Genomic DNA, 21,625 nt, shown 5'->3' with positions numbered 1-21,625 from the left:
TTGTCTCTCGCTCTCTCGTTTACATTCCTCCTCACTATCAGACTCTCCCACCGTCCACCCATCACTCTCTCTCTCTCTCTCTCTCTCTCTCTCTCTCTCTCTCTCCAGTGCAGAGCCAAGGTTAGCTGGGAGGCAAAGAACTGGCGAGAGGATGAGGAACAGTGACGCAGCAGTTGCAGCTGAAGGAGATTTAAACATCAGCAATGCCTGTCAGTCTGGAGAGAGCATTTGGATCAGTCACCACTTGGTGAACTGCTTTGTGTTTGAACCACTGAAGTCACTAATTAAGTAGGAACCACCAAGTGTCCATATTAGATGAAGGAATAATGAGGAAACAATCACAGGAATAAATTGTGTAAAATAGAAAAATGGAACAATAACATGTGCAATAACAGATGAACTTTTAAAAATGCATTATGAAAAGTAATTTTATCATTTTATCATAACAGTTTTATAGGACATTTTTATTTAAAATGCCCTTTGATGCCCATAATGTCACAATTTATTATATCACTTTTTATGGCTGTGATGATGTGACTGCCCTCTCACCTTTCAGCCAATCATATTTCCCCCAGTGTCATAGCAAACTCAACAATAGTTTAACTCTCATCCTGCCAACATATTTAATATACAAGGCCTAAATGAGGTCCCTGGGGACCCCAAGTATAAACTAGTGGTAACTTACAAAACATTATTAGTTATGTTATTAATGTCATCTTACAAATAAACCCCAAGAGATTACTATTGTTTTGGGAAGTTGCAGTTAATTTGCATATTGTACAAAACAAAAATTATATAATTTTCTTTAATACAAATCGCAGCTTTTAACCCAAATGTATTATTCACCCTTAAACGTTAATAGAAACCCTTGTGTCTGTATGATCCTCTGGCAAAATAAAAGCTGAATGAATATTATTTTAATGTAGGCTTTTCAGTTTGTACATGAAGTAAATCCGAACTATGAACGGCACACACTGCAGGCAGTTATAGCACATGATTCGGCTCAGGCTGTGCTCAGGGTGTAGTGGCATGTGGCAGGAAGAGCAAACATTTGCTTCCTTCCTGCCTGGGTTTGGGAACAAAAAAAAAACATCTTTTTTTTGAGTAGATTTACTAGGCAAGCATTAACAGCAGCAGGTGAAATTTTCCTTTAATTGATCAATTGAATTTGACAGTCATAGATATTATATGAAAGAAGTTAGTTAAGTAATGTATCTCTGACTTACCTTCATGGAGAACAGTATTTTGGATCATAGAGCACATTAGAAAATCTGTGTCTGTCTCCCATGGCAAACATGGCCACAATAAATACAGTAGTTCTATTTCTATTTAACTTCCACTAAAACTGCAGAGGCACAAGCAGATACCTCTGACTGGGGTCCCCAAGGGCATTGGTTCTTTTAAAGCACTAATTAAACAGAAACAGGAAACAGTGATATGAAGTTATCATGAAAAAATTGATTAACAAAGTCCTGAAAACCTGGAATGATAGAATAAAGCACCTGAAGAACCGCTGAGGAAACAAACTGCTGCAGAGATAACTGCTTTAACTAGCCAGCTGCTAACGGCTGTTAACCCTGTCTCTCCACTTTGATGTGCATGTTAGGCTAAATAAAGAGATGAAGTTACTGTGTCTGAGTTTACTTCAACAAACAAATAAAAGGCATGCTCGTCTACTGCGTTTTATGTCGTTTACATGGCTCTAATCTACTGGCAATGGGAAAAGAGTCTACAGTCTTTTTTTTAACATATTTTCCCATGTTTAAAAAACTCACGTACACTTGCTTTTTTTGGGTGAAAAAGGGATATAATTGGGTATAAGCACACTTAACCTGCTAATAAGATACTGTGATAAATCTAACGACAACAAAAATTTCTGAGGGAATGGAGGCAGAAGTTGAGGTGGCTAGAAGGAAGAATACAGTTGAAAGTATGTATCATGGGTTTTCTATAATGTTTTTATTGCAGACATGAATGGCTCAGGGACAAAACTGGGAGGGAGGCTAGGGAGGGAGAGGGTGTATGATGAGGCAGAGGCATAGGGAGGAGACTAAAGGCCCGAACATATACTCGGGCGTACTCTAAGCGGAGCGGACTCCGCAAGGAATGTCCACAGTCATTCGGGCTTTCATAGTCGAGCGCACTTATGTGCAGGCCTTAAGAATCTGTAAGACAATATATGCACTATATATTTACAAAGAGCTTGAGATGTCTCAGTTAATTACGTGAAGATTTGTTAAGTTGCGTTAAAGTGCTTCTTTAGTGTTGCTTTTACAGAAGTTTACATTTGGGCGACCAACATTGTACTTTGGCCACCAAATTTAGTGGCTTGGTAGCTTTTGGGGTCAGTGCTTACAAGTATTGGCGTCTAACCCTGTAAAATGTGTCATGTGAACCAGAAGCAAAAAAAAACAACAACACTACAAATATCAATTTAATTTACTGATAAACTACACAAATTTGTCTTACAACAGTACGCAGTGTATTTTCTGCAAAAAGTGGCTTTGGCACATGCTAAGGGACAAAAACAGAAATGGCTTGGCTATTGTTTAATAGTTTATTTTTTTCTGTTTTATTATGTAGAGGTCAGTGAACAAAATAAAACGTTCAGAGGCCAGATAATTTACAGCATTAGATTCATGTAGACATTTTCTAATTTTTCCATATCCATTTAGCTGCTTATTCCATGGGTTCTGGTGACCACCACAATACTATATGTTTATTTAAAGACTTCTTTAAATCATTTTAAATTCCATTCAGTGCACATGGCAGAGATGACAAAGCGCTTAACACATAATAGCCACAATTTTAAACTGATTGGCTCACAGGGCATAAAGAGAGATCACCCTCTCCTGCCGAGCTGACTGCAAGTTACCAGCATTGGGTAAAATATCAAATAAATCTGAGTTATACAGAGTGTAATAGGAAGGTATGTTTAGCCAAAAAGAATAATTTACCTTAAAAATCAGACAAAGACGGCCAAAAATGTCCCCTTGATGTTTTTTAAAGTTAGTCCTTAAAGAATAAAGCAGGCAATATTCTATATTTCTGTTAATTTTAACAAATCCTATGAAAGGACCAAAACCAAAAACATGTCAACAAGTCTGTCATTACTTTGTGACTGCCCTTTGTTCCTACAGAAGACAAACATCTTTAAAAACAGGTCATATATTTATAATTTCATTTCTTTACTAAATGCTAAGTCATTTTGTAAGGGACTATTTTCACCTGCGGATTAATACACATTTGATAATTATGAGCACTAATGAGACAGTCTGGCTGCATAACACTGTGTTTGGAATTGAACAAAAATGAACTACAGTGCCCATGTTCACTGTAATAAAGGAACACATCCCCCAGTGCAACAGGGTTGTGTTTTTAATAGTTGTTGGATAAATAGACAATACATGTGAGTAGGATCACTTCATCAAAACCTGTGATAGAGTAGTAACTAACTTACCTGTAATTATAGCTGCTGTACTCAAAGTCAATGAGCATCAGCTTCTGTTTGTCTGAGCTCTGGCGGCCCTTCAGCAGCAGGACATTTCCTAAAAGCAATGTGAAAAATAGTTATTCTTTTATGAAAGAGAAAAGCAAATGTACAGCATATAGGGGCCATCAGTGTTGATATGCATTACCTTCTTGGCAGTCGTTGTGGCAGAACACTACAGGAGAGTGTGTAGACTCCAGTAGAGACCTGAACATACAAAGGTCAGAAGTCAGAAGATGATCAATCAGCTGGGTTTCTAGAGCTCCTTGTTTCATCCCACTCCCTTTTTGCACAGAGATGGTGCTATAGAGCTGCTATGAAGTCCCTTCTGTATCCCACATTTGAATTTTTACACAGAATCAAACAATGGCAGCATCTTGTCGCTCCATTGTGTGATTTTAGACAGTATGTCAGCATTGCAGAATCATTACAGGGATGACGGGTGTGTCATGAAACACAGCAGTGTTGGCTTCAAGTGTGACATATAACACACACATCAGCAGCCCTTCATAAACAATAAAAATAACATGACAATAACAATAATTTACTATCCCTGTTATATAGCAGCTGATCTTGTCCTTCGCTGGAGGGTAAGGAGCTCCTGGAACCAGTTTGCAGACATTTTCTGTCACAGTTCTTCTTCTTTCAGTTAGCTGCTAACTCCTAACAGCTATTTTTAAATCTCCTACAGTGGGTTGCACTCATAACACATTCGCAAAAATTCACACCCATGCCAACCATGATCCCATCCTGCCAGCTGTTCCCTTTATACAGAAGTCATTTATGCGCTGTCACTTCCTCCACTGCCAGCTTAAAGGCGAGAAAACTCTGTCCCCCCATTCCACAATCGTACCTTTTATACAGAACGGCGAGGCAGAAGTTAAAAAAAATCATGCAATGCCAGCAAAAGTTCCTCAAAGAAGTTCCAACAAGAAGTGGTTTGATCCCTTTACCTCCCAGATTGGTTAACACTCACAGTGCTAAAGACTTGAAGCCAAACCTTCACAGAGTGCTGTGTGATTTTGTGACTATGTCATATAGCATATATTGAGTTAGGAGTGTAACAATTAGGGCTGTCAACGAATATTCTAAATTCAAAAAAATGGACCTTCGAATGTGAAAATTGATATTCAATTGTGGAGAAAAAAAAACACCACCGCAGCTGTCCTCTTTGCGAATGGGTGTTGGCCTGGGCCGCTGCACTGAACGCACTGCATAAGGCCACACTGCCCGCGGAGGTGCTGCGAAACGCAGCGCACAAGCCAGAGCATTTCCGTTCACATCAGACGCGCATTTCTCCATGCTGGTCGACAAGCGGTTGTGCTCCCAGCTGTTGTCTCCATCACCCGGCTTGACACATTCGCTCGCGCAGAAAATAGACCAGAGCCAGCCACGGAGCTGCGCGGCGTGGCGCAGCCGGTGTGGATGACACAATCGGTTAATATGGGCGCCGAAAGGAAACTGGCTTCGCTTCTCAGCACTTCGAGGCTATTCGCAGCGCTTCCGCGAGCGGTGTGGCCTGACGGGTCAGAGAGGGGGGGCGAGCGAGAGGTCCGCGGTCGTTTATAACGTAATGTTATAGATAATTGTTTTGTGTGTTTTAATGTGTAGGTATGTAAATGTTTTCAAAGACGTTTATGTTGAACTAAAAATACCTACAAGTAGGCTAGTTATGTTTCCTTGTATTAATACATATACAAGTATGTTTCCTTGTATTAGTTTGCCCTCTTGTGGACATAATGCGAAAAAAAAAATTCGAATGGTTCGAACCTATGAGTTATTTTTAGAACGAATATTGGAACGTCATTTTTGAGCAATTTTGACAGCCTTAGTAACAATACACATATTCATATTGAACCACAGACCTAATTATATGTTGAACTATCCTATTACATTGGTAAAACAAAATATAAAGCTCAAACTGTGTTTGATATAATGTTTTCAACAAGGCAGCCCACAGGACATAACAAGTAACATAGTGTCTGCCCCTCCAACCCCCAAATCAGAACATACCACTACAGTGAGATACTGGGAGGCAGCTATGCTAAGCTAGCATGTTGCTAGCCCCATTATTGTTCAAAGTAAAAAAAAAAGATCATACTTTATGATGTTAGTTTAAATAATCAAATGAATTAAAATAACATAAAATTAAAATAAATAAATAATCAAGGAAATTTCTCTGGTATTTCATCTTTTTTGTTGTATCCTGTTGAACTTTGTGAACTGTTACACCCCTGTTGACAGAATATGATGTGTTACCATGGCTGGTGCTTAGTATTTCAAAATCTGCTCACTCAGATGCTTTTTTTTCTGCCTAACAAAATTCAGGTTGTGATTATGGCAATGAAAAACATGTTTCACTGTGACATGCGAGAGTGTCACTGTCTCATAGACTGACTTCCTCTTCATTATCTCTTAGCAGGTCAAAACTCTGTTCAATTAGTGAAATGTTGATGTTTTGTGTGGTGTTCAAAACGTGCTGCTTTCAAGTTACGTAATCTGAGCCTTTCCTGGAAAGCACTGTCAAAGGACCAACACATTCTTTACATTCTGTTACATAACACCCTACCTGGAAACTTTCAAATGCATATGTCAAATGTTAACCACTCTGTATGTGTGTGTGTGTGTTTGTGTGTGTGTGTGTGTGTGTGTGTGTGTGTGTGTGAACATACTTGAGCTTATCCATCTCCTGCGGCAGGTTGTAACTGAGCAGGCGGTTGAAGCGACGCAGATGGGACTCTCTGGTGAAGTTCAGCCTCATGACTTGGCTCAAGTACCTGGTGAGAGTGTTACACACAGATCAGACATCCCACTCTGATGCATACACTGTTTTTACATGCTTAAATGACATGAGAAATAATAAAACCAAAAGAGTTCCACAAGACACAGTGAAGGAGTATCAAATGAAATCAGAATTTGCAGAAGAGAATGACACCTACAACAACAGGCAAGTTGTCTGTCACTCAGTGTCATCGAAACTGGGATGCATTTCTTTAAAGGTCCACCCATAAAAAGAGAGATGCTGTCTGAATGGCAGACAAACCATGAGTGGGTCAGTCCTGTCAGTGGTAATGAGCACAATCGCAATGACATGTACAAGAGTAATTTCTGTTGGACATTGTGAACTGTCCAGCCTGAAGGAACATTCAGCTGAGAACTACTGTGTCCAAGCAATGCAGGGGCTGAGGATGCAGACATGATTATCTATGACCAAATGACAGCTGATATTCAGTACAACAGCACTTCCTCTAGTGTGATATTGCAAAATATGAAAATGCTTTACTCTTATTAATTTTTCATTTTCGTTACATTCATGTTGACAGCAACAGAGGACCACCCCAGGATTTATGTCCCCATGGCATTAGCCCACTTGCAAGGTGTTCCTTATTTTTCCACAATGAAGGTGACCACCCTTCTGTAACTGTCACTCGTGGCCACCGTGGTTGCTGTTCAACAACAGTTACAAATGCTGGCTTAGAAAGTGGACTGATTTGTTTCAAAGCGAACAAGAGTTTAGAGTGGATTGTTGCATCTCACTAAAGAGAGTGAAGAAACCACTCTTACACTCTGTAAGTGTTTGTAACTATGTACTATGACATTATGTAACTTTCTGAAATGTGTGGGTGTTTTTTCAAATATTGCTCGGTGCTGGTGCTCAGCCAGGGTCCAATTTCTGTTTGTTGGTCTCCTAAACATCAAGGCCAAATCATCAGGTAGAGATAAAGGACTCTGGCATATTTGCTTAAAGGTACGGTGTGAGATTTAGCAAGATTTAGTGGAATCTATGGGCGAGGACTTCAGACTGCATCCAGCCAAAACTTGTCCCAGTTAGAATTCCATTGTTCAGGAGGTTTCAAATTATCCACAGACATCTATTCCGCTCCAAAACAAACAGACTGGGTGATTAAAGTAGGTAAAAACAGTGAATGAAGCAGCTAGTGCTGCACGATTTGATAAAAATGTGCGATTGCGATTATGGTGGACAATATCGCGATTTGCGATTGCGATTACAATATAATTACAATAAACTATAATAAATAAATGGTATCATGAGTCTTTTTGCTTGATTCAGTGTTTCCCCTACATTATATTAGGGGGGCACTGACCTGACATAGTTATTGTTATGGACAGACAGTGTGTCAATGACCATCAACAGACTGAGCACAGTCAAACACGCTGCTCACACAGCAGCGCAGCACGGAACTGTACACACAGCGGAGCGAGCCTGTGTTGCGTTCATGTGTTGTCACGTAAATGACAAATTCCAGCACACCATAGCACAACACAGCAGCATGTCATGTGGGCCGAACCCGAGCAAAATTGCCCAATTTTTCATTTGTTATGGAGTCCATGATTTCCCTGTGACACTCGCTTAACTGTGCTTGGATGTTGTTTTTTGAGGCTCTGGCGGCTTTCAGTTGTCTCTTTGTCTTTCACGTTACACAGCTCGGCTTTCTCTCGCATGCACTCTTCCTACTTTTCCCTGTGCTGTACTGTCTCAAGTGTTGATATAGATTGGTCGTGTTGCCGCGGAACGTGGCGACTTTAACTTTTAAACTTTTACACAGCACGTCTTTCAGAAAGACGTGCTGTCCCGTCTCAAGTGCTGATATAGATTGGTCGTGTTGCGTCGTGGATGTAGCAACTTTAACTTTTACAGCCAGGCTCCACCGGCTGCAAACGTAAGCATCAGCGTAGCATTGCGGCGTATTCGTTTGGGCTCCACTGACTGCGTACGGAAGCGACACATAGAGAAGCCAGTGGGGTTGTTTACCGTTTGCCGAGCCGAGAGGCTGCATGTAGGCTGCATGAAATGTTAAATCATTTTCCACCTAAGTTATTACATATATGAGTTATCTACAAGTTTACTGTACTGTTTGTCATCTACTCGCTTTCAAATGTCCGCCACGGACATTTACACAATGTCAGGGATAAACATGGGTAAATGCATGAAAAAAAAATCATCACATATCACCTCTGATAATGGTTTATTCATTTATAAACACATTGTGCTCGTTTAGCACACTATTTCATGTAGTTTCCCCAACAAATTCCAGTAAAATCCCTTATTACCTATTACTACATGCTCTGTGTCTGATCTCTGCATCCTCATTCTTTTCTGACATGGAAATTTACCAAATCAGTCACGCAGCAGGAGGAATGAGTAATGTTTACAATACACAATCTGGGAAATGATAAACCAGTTTTTAGTGCCGCCACAGAAAATCAGGAGAACTGGGCAATGGACTTTATCACCACACACTGACAAATATTGTGCAATGTAAACCTTGTAAACACCCAACAAATAAACGTGAAAGTAATTCAACATGAAGCACATTATGATAAGCCAACCAACACCTCATACTTGTCGATAAGTAATTAGTGACCTTACTTGCCATTTTAGGATTAAACCTCCAGTTACCGACTTGGGACTTTGTTTCAAATCTGCTCAGTCTTTTATCTTAGTCTTTCATTTGAAACATAATTTAATGCAGAAGCCTCTTGGATGAGAGGTGAAACATCTTCAAGATACTCAAGCAAGTCCAGTTGCATATGATGTAGCACTTAGAACTACCATGACCTGGATGACTGAGAATCTCTACTAACTATCCCTAATATCCCTAAAGACGAGACAACACAAGATGGGGCAGGATGGGATATCGCTTAGAAAAGACTTAAGCTGTGTTTCCACCAAAACTTCCCATGTTCCACAGCAGTCTAAAGACTCATGAAGATGGATGCAAGCGGCAACCTCTGGAGCTTAAAAGTGAAGCCAATACAGGAGTGCCAGGAGTGCCAGGAGTTCCTCTAATGTCCAACTGAGACTGGCTCCAGAAGCCAGTCAATCCCCATAGACCTCCATGTTAAAATGCCCAAATTTACAGCAGAAATGAACATGTTTACATGGTACAAAAAACAGTTTTGGTCTCTATAGCTAATTTCAACATTCATGACAACTGTACAAGGGCCGCTTTGAGTGATAGTCTGTCTGCCAATAGTGTTCTCAGCTTCTAAGGCAGATCCATCCTTATTCCTCCACAGCTCCAAACTCCAAAGTTTCTGTACTTTCATAAAGTACTACCCACAAATCAAGAGTTTTTTGGGGGCAAAAGTATCCCAGAATTTAATTTAAACCCAGGTCCTTGTGGTCAAAACACAACAAGTTCCTCAAAAGGTTCCACGTTTATGGGAAAAGTTCCTGTGGTCAAAAAGGGGCTTTAAATGACTTACTTGTCCATGGTTCCAAACAGCCACTTTGGTTCCTTGTTAAAGGGCATCCTCATTCCATGAAACTTGGCCATCTTCTCTGCAACCTCTGCTGAGATGCTGGGGTCGCTCAACTCACAGGTGTCCAGTTTACGACTCTGTCAACAGGATAATATTCATGCAGTAACCAAAATGACTGTTTTGAAGTTGCACTAAGGGACTGTATTTTAATAATCAAGAGTAGGGGAGTGGCTATGGTGTGGATATTTTTTTCTATCATGGCCCTTCCTGGAGCTTCAAATATTTTTCCTTGAGTCTCCCTGAGTGACTGGTTGGAAAATGCAAGACCCTCCCTCCACCAAATGTAACCATATTTCATAGTTTCTGGCCATGATTTATGGTGTGATTCTGGACATTTTTAGAAAAGAAAACATGCCTTTAAAACCAGAGTTTGGTGCTCTGAGGGTATTTAAAGTAAATACAAAATACAACCATTTAAAGTTCAATGTCCCATTTAAAGTTCAATGTCCCTCCTCTGAGCCATATTAAAAAACACAACTCCCTCCCCAGTGCTGAAAAAGTTATTTGATGTGTCTCCCCTGTTTTTCATCGCCCCCCCCCCCTCTCTAAATAGCAAAGATTTTTATGTACAACTATTAGGCCAAATCACAAAATGAGTTAAAAAAGAAAAATGCATCTCATCTCTCACATTGTTTTTTACTAAGATGATATCCAATACTAGATCTGAGTTAAAGCACCCCAGATCAGCCCAATTGGTAAATATGAGTGGGTTCTGTGCAGTTTACTGATGTTGTGAAATCCTACATGATATCTCGGCATGTAAGTTCAAAGTCAGTGAGTAATAAGCTCAAACAAGATAACATGTATCTGTTTGAGTAACTTTTGGCTGGTGGTGGCTACATGATGTCAGCAAAGGTCAAAATGATTTCCTTCCATGAGTAAAATGACCTGTGTAACACAGTGCTGTTTAACTACTGAGGAGCAGATCTTTTATGGTTTATTAATTAAAGGCAATACTACCTTTTGCAGGTTAGTATTGCAATAATTTTGTGCGGCAGTATCGTATCATCGCACAGTACAAAGTGCCATTCTTTTGTTATTTAAATTATTATTATGACAAATACAAATTAAACTTAGGTAGCCAGAATAATATAATCATATATATAATCAGTCCACTGGATACATTGTGCTGCAAAAAAAATGATTGTAGTGAGATGAACAGACTAAAAACTTCATCTTACAACAGTCAGGGACATATTTTAACAGTTGAGAAAAGGTAATACATTGCAATATTTCACAATATATTTTATGTTACTCAGCATATAGCAACATATTCAAAATCACAATAACACTGTATCATAACTATTATCTTGATAATACCGTATTGTGGATCTTCTGGTGATCCGCTGGTTTAAGTAAGGTTATGAATGTGATCAGACATTTAAAGCCAGTTGTACTTTGATACTTGATGCTACGCACGCATTACGCTCAGTATCAATAAAGTTTTGACATTTGATACCCAGCCCTCAAAATGTATACCCCACAGTACCATTATATCAAAAACTCAAAAATCCCCATCTCTCACCTCAACAAAAATCTTAAGTTTTACTATAACTAAATGTTTTCCAGCAATGAAGAGCATTGTGTGTTCCTAAGTATTTGTCCACCCCTTTTCAAAATTATTATACAGTATAAAGAAAACATATGCAAACAGATGTGCATTGAACCACAGACTGGTCACTTACAGGGACGTACTGCTCTAGTCGGCCCTGAGGGAAAATGCCATAGAGTTTAGGTCCCAGCTCCCTCTCTGCTAAGATAGCAAACATCACACTCTCCAACACCATGGCCTCTGCTCCCTGGAAACACACAACAGGAAGAAAGATAGCAGTTTAACAGTTAAAGTATGGGAGAAACCACCTCTGAGTGCTGAAAAAGCAATGCGAACAGAATGAGATATGAGACAAAGAGCTTTTAATGGCCACAATGTCTCAAAATATAAAAGTCAGAGTGAGGTATGGATTGAGTCATAAATGAAACAATTCCCTTGTCAGCCCCTTCAAGAGTCAATCTGTAACAATGCTTGGTTCATGTTAAAGTAATGACTCTTTGGCTTTTGAGTGTAGGTCTCTGGTAAATGTCAAAGCACTGTTACAGATAGAGCATCTGCCAAGAGGAGGAAGATGGACAGGCCTGTTTTACTCCAAACCATGGTGACAGCACTGCTGTGAACTGGAAAACAATATGATGAAAATCTTGAGGATTATAGTATATACTCTGCACAACCACACACTCGGATCTTATTTATGGACTTCTCTGCTTTTGACACTGTAAACACTGACACTCTGCTGCACTGCCTCTTGAACCTCCAGATCTACCCAACTTTGATTTTATGGATAAAGGACTTTCTAATGGACAGACCACAGCAGGTGTTTTTAAATGGTTTTAAGTCCAGTAAACTGGTTTTAAACACAGGGCTCCCACAAGGCTGTGTTTTAACCGCCAATCCATTCTCTGCCTACACCAATAACATCACCTGTAGCAGGGAGGGAATGAGTCTTTTTAAATACACTGATGACATGGCACTGGTGGCCCACATGGACCGTATGGAGGCTCTCACCCAGTACCAACTGGCAGTCGACGACCTAGTCACAACTTTAAGTGAGAAATCACTTGAACTAAACATTTCAAAGACTAAGGAGTTGTGCTGTGTGGGAAGAGACAGAGCAGCAACTACATCTCAGCTTTTTAAACCTTTGTTTATTCAGGGAGAGCGGGTGGAACAGATGGAGTGTTTTAAGTATCTGGGGACACAGATGGACACCTGCCTGTCCTTCCAAACCTGGACACAATCCACAACAAAGCACTCCAGCGCCTCCATCTTCTCAGGAAGCTGAGAAATTTTAAGATTAGTAAAAGAAAAACAATCTATAAAAAAATCATTTATTCCAAATGCAATAACAGCCCTCAACAGTAGAGGAATTTCAGTGCCCCGGTAATGGTTTGCTAATGCTGCTGGTCCTTTTCTTTTATGTATCGATGTGTGTTGTTTATTTTCCATCCTGTGTATTTTTTAGATTCTTTGGTCCTTTTATAAAATGTCTGTAATGTCTTGCACGTGTAAATGTTATGTTGACCCCTGTCAAAGAGGATTTTCTGGTACCATTTGGTTTAGACAATAAAGTATCTATTCTATTCTATTCTATTCTATTCTAAGGGTCATTTGAGCATTTTCCAACCTAGACCTTACACAAATGTCCCATGTGGTTACACTGCAGCCTGTTTTGTCGCTGCCAGCTGCAATCTTTAGTTGTTGTTGTTTTTTTATTGTTGTCTAATTAGTTATTCAGACACAAAAACATGTGAAAATAGTGTCTATGTTGAAAAATGCCAAAGTTCTCCTTTAAGAGGATTTATACTTCTGCATCGCATTAACGCCATACATCGGCATAGGCTCTAACAGTAACATGTTATATTAGTTTGGAAAACTTGTTAAGGCAGTTGTTTTGTTGGTGAACCTTGTGAGCTGTAATGGAGATGAATTTTGTGATGTTACCTTTGTTAAATGTTGCTGTTGTCCCTGGTTCCATATGAGTAGAGGAAATCTCTGCTAGCCGCTAGACTAATTTATACAATGCAAAATGCCATAGGCTTGTGCTAAAAACATTAACACTTTGTATTCGTGGGGAAATTGTGTCAAAAAAAAGACAAGTGATTTGTCTGTGAATTGTCAGCGATGCAAGTTATAATGAAGCCGATTTGCGTATTTGTGTTTGAAATTCAGGCTATTAAGCCATGTTTAACTCTTTTTCCCATAATGACGACATATGAGGCCCCCCCTTTAAATCCTTAATGACAAGTTTTGACACCCCTGGCATATCCATAAAGACGACATTTGACGCCCATTTGTGTGTAGGCTACAGCGTAAGCTCTGCATAGAGCTGACGCACAAGCATAAATCCGCCTTAACTCTTTTTGTGCTCACATACCATTGAATTTAAAAAAAAATCATGTGCATAGGTAATGATGACTAGGCCTTTATGTTAATAGCTTATATACATAATAAGTGTGTATCCAGACATTTAGACTATAACATTAAACACTGGGGATGCACCATAATGGGATTGCACAGCGTTATGAATTGAAAGGGAATCAGGCAGTGGAGAACAAGGATGGGGGAGTCTGAATAAGGAGAAATGCTGTGGTTAGGGTTAGTTAGGTTTGCCTGTCAGAGCGGTGAGGAGAAAACAAGACGTAGATTAAAACTTCCAGGAAGAATTTGTCCTCTAAAACCACCAGTCACTGTTGAAGTTGTTGAAGCAGAGAGGACAGCCTGTCTTTCTACCTTTATCTTTGATATCTATCTTATCTGACACACAGAAGTCACACATCAACACACAAAGCCTGGAGCCCAAAAGGGGCTCAAGGTTAACTGGGAAACCTTCTCTCATACCAACAGAAACACGTGGCCTGGCTTCTCACCAACTTGATTCTCATTCACTCTATTGTGTTGAGAAGACAGAAAACAAGGCTTCTCCACAAATAGGCAGGAGGTCATTAGGAGAGGAGAGACTTATACTGTGGGAAAGTGAAAACTACAAATAGTGAAGTTGGATTTCTCACAGCATTACTTGGGGCCAGAGTTGTAATGAATACCCATTTTCCACCCAAATTAGCTCATGTATGTGTTTTTTTAAACATGGTAAAAAAAAAAAAAAACAGCTAAAAATCCATTGCCACAAAATTAAATTATCCCTTGTTAGAATACTCGCTACTAAGCTAGCAAGCAGCTAGTTAGCAAAAAAATTCTTTGTCATTTACATTTTAATTCATGTTTTGACAAGAAGTCCTTGTTCTTGCCAAGAAAAAAAGCCCACTTAAAATTTTCTCTTGAAAACAATTCCATCTTGGTTGTGAACCAGACTGCCCGAAGATAAGCTCTGCCACTAAAACAAATCTTTAGGACATAGTGAGTGATGAAGATATATAGTGGAGTGTGTCAGTTCATTCTTGATATCTGAAATTAAAGTTTGCTCAGTTGGACTTCAGTTGCAGTTGTCAACTCAGTAGAGCTATAGAAAAGGGTAGTAAGTAGAAGTACAGTTAAGACTTTTTGTCTAAATATGCCAATATATTTGCTTTCGGAGTGTGCAGAGGTGTTTTTGGAGGTACAGCTGCATCATCGTGACATTTCCCAAAGACTTTAAGTTAACCAGCTAATTCTGCAATTTTTCAATGTAACCCTAAATAGCTGCAATATAGCATATTGCTATCTTAACCCTCTTAATTGAATAACCTTCAGATAAATTGCTGCAGAGACAGAGATTTGGATCTGAGCACTGCAGTCTTTGGCTACCTGCCAGAGAATGTGCTTCATACTGAGCGTCCTGCACGAAGCCAGCTCAAGGGAAACAATACTGCCTGCTTTGCAGCCTCTGAGATGTCACATTTCTCAATGCAAAAGTGTACAGCACCACCTACAAGGAGGCTCTATACTGACTTCTTCCTCTAAGAGACACTGGTATCTCTGTTGTGATAAATTTTGCAATTAATGGTATACATTACACTCAAAGTCAAAGGTGTAAACTCAATCACAAGTTTAATTTTTACTCAGAGTATATAACTGTGAGTGAAGGTACCTGCCAAGGTTGATGAAGAAAGGCCAACAAGAAGTTCAAGGCAACATCTCATATCATTCTTTAAAGGGACTACGTCGAGAAGCGGGTAAATGAAGGAAAAGTCCTTTCGATTGTAGAGTCAACAAGCCCACCTGTATCACAGCTGGGAAAGGGTAGCAAGTTGGCTCTGAAATCATGTGTCAATTTGAGATCAAGATAGGGCTACAACTCACTCAGGCATAATGAGTTCAGCCACAAATTATTTTCACCATTAATTGTTTAACTGTCGTCTATAAAATATCAGAAAATTTCCATTACAATTTCCTACAGGGGCGGCACGGTGGTGTGGTGGTTAGCACTGTGGCCTCACAGCAAGAGGGTTGCCGGTTCGATCCCATGGGAGCCCTTCTGTGCGGAGTTTGCATGTTCTCCCCGTGTCAGCGTGGGTTCTCTCCGGGCACTCCGGCTTCCTCCCACAGTCCAAAGACATGCAGATTGGGGACTAGGTTAACTGATAACTCTAAATTGTCCGTAGGTGTGAATGTGAGCGTGAATGGTTGTCTGTCTCTATGTGTCAGCCCTGCAATAGTCTGGCAACCTGTCCAGGGTGTACCCTGCCTCTCGCCCGATGTCAGCTGGGATAGGCTCCAGCCCCCCCGCGACCCTCAAGAGGATGAAGCGGTTAGAAGATGAATGAATGAATGAATGAATGAATGAATGAATTTCCTACAGCCCAAGGTAGCATAAATCAATTAACTGAGTAATTGTTTCAGCTTAAACTCTGTCATTTGCAAACTGTTATTTCATATTCCATTACATAAACTATGTGAGCTTGTTAAGAAGAAGGAGCCTTTGAATATTCCAGTTTGTTCAGTCCAGGGCTATTGGAAATGGTACTGGTAGCATCCAGGTAGTTTATTCAGTATATTTCAACTGGATCAAGTCATGGTTAATCCATTCCATCAGCATCTATCCAGCTATAAAGAATTTCTGTCTGCCTATCTATCTGTTTGTCATTCACATATCTCGAGAACCCTTCGTCACACCTACTTCAAACTTGGCGGCTGTATTGCCTGGGACCCAAAGACGTGCACTGACGAATTTGATGCAATTTGAATGCACAACACATTCAATATTAACGAACTTAATAAACAAGTAAACAGTGCTCTATGGCTATGTGCAGCAGCTAGGGCAGGACTTCAGGGCTGCAGAGAGTTGAACATGTCTTCACCACCCATTGCTCGCTACAGTACATTCAACAATAAATGAGAAAAGAGAGACCGGAAAGACCAGAGATGTTACATTTTAGTGAACTCAAACATTTCAACCATCAGTGATGCAAGATTCAGAATGAACGCTTTTGTTCTCAGACCCAAGGAAACGTATTGTCGAGTGTGAAGTTGTTAGGATGAGTGGTTCTCGAGAAAGCTGCAAGCTAACCATAGTAATTCACTGCTACCTGTGTGTGCACGGCGCGGGGAGCGAGGGAGGGAGGGACTCTGTGGTGCAGCCAAATGAGCTGCTAAATGTACTCTGATCAGTAAGTGAAAAAAAGGGTCTGAAAAGTTGCTAAATCAAGCAAGAAAGTCACCACGTTGGCAACACTGTGCATGCGTGCATGCGTGCGTGCGTGTGTCAGGCGTCCCTGTGTTAGTGAAGGGGTAGGATATTTGCCACACAGGATTCTCATAAGTCATTCATATTCAGTGGTAAAAGAAGTATGCAGATCCTTTGAGTAAAAGTAAAAATACCACACTGAAAATACTCCACTGAAAGTAATTCAAAACTTCTGCTGTTCTGTAAGAACCATGTATCTCTTCATGGTGTCAGTAAAAAATTGTACTTGAGGGGAGAATAGAATATAATTAAATTTTAACTGATATAGTATATTACCATGAAACTTCCCCAGTTGATTGTCAATATTTTTTATATCACAATTTTTGTTTCTTAAAATTGACCAGTGCATGAAAAGATGTTTTCACCTGAAGTGTTTTGCCTTAAGTACAGTACATTAGCAAGCTGTGTGGGTGGGCCTGACAAGTTTTTAATCGGTACTGCACTAGTTATATTATTAACACAAGGACACACTGAACAATTTAGAAATTCTTGGACATCTTGAACAAATAAAATAAAATGTCTCCTGAACAGAATACAGTACATTCTGCTTCATTCCCAGGGCATGTGTCCAGAGAATACTCCCCATCGTTATGTAATGCCTTATCTGCAGAGTGGTGATCACATGCTGTTTTAAATCTGCAACGTGAATTATCCACATTACCATAATCATCTTGACACACATACTGCCAGACAACAAGCCATCTGGCAGCCTGTGCAGTGCAAAGCAGTGCAAAGACCTGAGGGCTTGGCTTATACTGTGGGGCATATCACTCCTCTGACAATACTTCAGTGAGTCAGCAAGCACATCCTCTCTGCTATTGTAGCTGTACTGACCCAGATCTGCAGCATCCAGCCCATATATGGACTAACCTCCCATATACAGTACAGGCCAAAAGTTTGGACACACCTTCTCATTCAATGCGTTTTCTTTATTTTCATGACTATTTACATTGTAGATTCTCACTGAAGGCATCAAAACTATGAATGAACACATGTGGAGTTATGTACTTAACAAAAAAAGGTGAAATAACTGAAAACATGTTTTATATTCTACTTTCTTCAAAATAGCCACCCTTTGCTCTGATTACTGCTTTGCACACTCTTGGCATTCTCTCCATGAGCTTCAAGAGGTAGTCACCTGAAATGGTTTTCCAACAGTCTTGAAGGAGTTCCCAGAGGTGTTTAGCACTTGTTGGCCCCTTTGCCTTCACTCTGCGGTCCAGCTCACCCCAAACCATCTCGATTGGGTTCAGGTCCGGTGACTGTGGAGGCCAGGTCATCTGCTGCAGCACTCCATCACTCTCCTTCTTGGTCAAATAGCCCTTACACAGCCTGGAGGTGTGTTTGGGGTCATTGTCCTGTTGAAAAATAAATGATCGTCCAACTAAACGCAAACCGGATGGGATGGCATGTCGCTGCAGGATGCTGTGGTAGTCATGCTGGTTCAGTGTGCCTTCAATTTTGAATAAATCCCCAACAGTGTCACCAGCAAAACACCCCCACACCATCACACCTCCTCCTCCATGCTTCACAGTGGGAACCAGGCATGTGGAATCCATCCGTTCACCTTTTCTGCGTCTCACAAAGACACGGTGGCTGGAACCAAAGATCTCAAATTTGGACTCATCAGACCAAAGCACATATTTCCACTGGTCTAATGTCCATTCCTTGTGTTTCTTGGCCCAAACAAATCTCTTCTGCTTGTTGCCTCTCCTTAGCAGTGGTTTCCTAGCAGCTATTTGACCATGAAGGCCTGATTCGCGCAGTCTCCTCTTAACAGTTGTTCTAGAGATGGGTCTGCTGCTAGAACTCTGTGTGGCATTCATCTGGTCTCTGATCTGAGCTGCTGTTAACTTGCCATTTCTGAGGCTGGTGACTCGGATGAACTTATCCTCAGAAGCAGAGGTGACTCTTGGTCTTCCTTTCCTGGGTCGGTCCTCATGTGTGCCAGTTTCGTTGTAGCACTTGATGGTTTTTGCGACTCCACTTGGGGACACATTTAAAGTTTTTGCAATTTTCCGGACTGACTGACCTTCATTTCTTAAAGTAATGATGGCCACTCATTTTTCTTTAGTTAGCTGATTGGTTCTTGCCATAATATGAATTTTAACAGTTGTCCAATAGGGCTGTCAGCTGTGTATTAACCTGACTTCTGCACAACACAACTGATGGTCCCAACCCCATTGATAAAGCAAGAAATTCCACTAATTAACCCTGATAAGGCACACCTGTGAAGTGGAAACCATTTCAGGTGACTACCTCTTGAAGCTCATCAAGAGAATGCCAAGAGTGTGCAAAGCAGTAATCAGAGCAAAGGGTGGCTATTTTGAAGAAAGTAGAATATAAAACATGTTTTCAGTTATTTCACCTTTTTTTGTTAAGTACATAACTCCACATGTGTTCATTCATAGTTTTGATGCCTTCAGTGAGAATCTACAATGTAAATAGTCATGAAAATAAAGAAAACGCATTGAATGAGAAGGTGTGTCCAAACTTTTGGCCTGTACTGTATGTAGACCTTTGGTTTAGTTGTTCTAACCCAGAGCTGCTGGGTTGACAGTCAAAGTTCAGATCCAAGTATCAAGTCAGGGATTCAGTTTGTGCATGATCTCCATTCAAGAGATAACCTTTACATATCAGTCAACTGACAACTATGCTAGCAATAACAATGCTAACTGTGTTCTAGTTTAATGTACCTATTTAAATTTAGCCTCGGTGATAAGACAAATGGGCACACCAATAGTTGTACATGGACACATGGACTGTAAATTTGATAGCATTGTTAAGACCGCTAAACTGTAGACTGAAATTATGCTGACCAATAATGAAACCCCTGAAAATGCCTCAAGTATTTCTTTACATCATTAAATATTCATCCCATCCAAAAAATCATCAGCTTAATGTGGTGGAGGGGTTTGCATGTCCCTGTGACCCTGGGAGCTATGTTGTCCAGGGCAAATAGCTTGTAGGGTCTCCCAAGAAAAAGAAGACCAAACCAAGAGCGAATCGAGAAACCCTGATAAATCTGCAAAAAAGGAGTTGGAGTACCTCATTACTAAAGTACTTCGAGAAACTTCAATAGGGGACAAGGTGACAGCCTGATCTGAACCAGAGTGGTGTTTTGTTATTGGACTTCTGTGCTAGTCATGGGTTGGCCATACTAAACACCATGTTCAAGCACAGGGTGGTTCATAAGTGTATTTAGTACCCGAACACCCTAGGCCAAAGATTGCTAATTGACTTAGTGGTCGTATCGTCAACAGATCTGTGGCCGTATGTTTTGGACACTCTTGTGTAGAGAGGAGCAGAGCTGTCAACTGATCACCAACTGTCGGTGAGTTGGATCAGATGATGAAGGAGGCTGACAGACAGGCCCAAACCTATAGTGAGGGCGAAGCCCCTGTCCACGAGGTCCTGACCTCAGACCTCTGAAAGAATTTTTCCTGCGTTCCGGGGAGGCTGGTGACATGGAATCCAAGTGGGCCACATTCAAAGTCTCCATTGTGGAGTTGGCTGCTAAAAGTTGTGTTCGGAAGGTCAGCAGTGCCTGTCTTGGTGGCAACCTAAGGACCCGCTGGTGGACACTAGCAGTAAAGGAGGCATTTCGGGCTTGGTTGGCCCAGGTGTCTCCTGAAGTAGCAGATGGGTACCTGTTGGCCAGAAGAGCTGCGGTAAAAGCCTAAGCAAAAACCTGTGTAAGGGAAGAGATTGAGGAGGCTATGGAGAGGGACTTTTGGTTAGCCTCAAAAAAGTTCTGGAAGACCCTTAGACCTCTCAGGAAAGAAAAGCAGGGCTTGTCTCAGGGAAGGAGAACTGCTACCTGGAGAGTGCATATTGCCCAGTGGAAAGAACACTTTGAGGAACTCCATCATTTCCTCTACAGAGGAGGCAGAGTTTGAAGAATCTGGGGAAGCCTCACCCATATCTGTGGCAAACGACACTGAGGTAGTCAAAAAGCTCCTCTGTGGCAAGGCGTCAGGTATGGATGAGAGTCACCCTGAGATGCTGAATGCTGTGGATATTGTTGGACAGTTTTGGCTGACAGTGTAATGTGGAGGTCAGGTACTGTTTGTAGAGTGTCAGCCCAGTGTGGTGGTTCCCATTTTTTAAAAAGGTGACCAGAAGGTATGCTCCAGTCATCAGGGTATCACACTGTTCTGCCTTTGTGAGAAAGTTTTTTACAGGGTGCTGGAAAGGAGTCTTTGACCAGCTGTCAAACCTCAGATTCAGGAGGAGCAATGCAAACTACATCCTGGCCATGGAACAGTGGACCAGCTCTTTACCCTTGCAGGGCTGCTGGAGGGGCCATCCAGTCTACACATTTTGTGGACTTGGAGAAGGCTTACGACCGTGTCCCCCCGGAGGTCCTGTGGGGGATACTGTAGGTGTATAGGGTACTGGGGTCGTTGCTACAAGCCATCCTTAAAACCAAAGTACAAGCTGTATTTTCAGTGGGTGTTGGCCTCCACCAGAATTGTCCTTTGTCACTAATAATGTTTGTGACATTCATGGACAGATTTTTAAGCCGAGCGTGAACAAGTCAGTATCTCCAAGTCTGAGGCCATGGTTCTCTGCCAGAAAACAATGTATTGCTCACTCTGGGTTGTGAGAGAGTTACTGCCCCAAGCGAGGGAATTCATACATCTCAGGGTATTGGTCGCGAGTGAGGGTA

General features: G+C 40.9%; 1 protein-coding gene across 4 annotated transcripts in view; it reads right to left on the bottom strand.

Moving 5' to 3' along the window:
- Positions 1-21,625, bottom strand: part of chka (choline kinase alpha) — a 43,165-nt gene that overhangs the window by 13,603 nt on the left and 7,937 nt on the right. For all 4 annotated transcript variants that reach the window (XM_033634976.2, XM_033634977.2, XM_078168264.1 and 1 more), the window contains 5 exons: positions 11,464-11,577; positions 9,722-9,855; positions 6,163-6,267; positions 3,639-3,697; positions 3,461-3,548 (listed from right to left, as the gene is read on the bottom strand). In XM_033634976.2, the coding sequence (XP_033490867.1) occupies positions 3,461-3,548; positions 3,639-3,697; positions 6,163-6,267; positions 9,722-9,855; positions 11,464-11,577 (500 nt within the window). The remainder of the gene's footprint in view (positions 1-3,460; positions 3,549-3,638; positions 3,698-6,162; positions 6,268-9,721; positions 9,856-11,463; positions 11,578-21,625) is intronic.

This window comes from Epinephelus lanceolatus, chromosome 5 (assembly GCF_041903045.1).
Source record: "Epinephelus lanceolatus isolate andai-2023 chromosome 5, ASM4190304v1, whole genome shotgun sequence".
NCBI lineage: Eukaryota > Metazoa > Chordata > Actinopteri > Perciformes > Serranidae > Epinephelus > Epinephelus lanceolatus.
The sequence above is the reverse complement of the archived record's forward strand: the minus strand, read 5'-3'. Positions and strand labels throughout refer to the sequence as shown.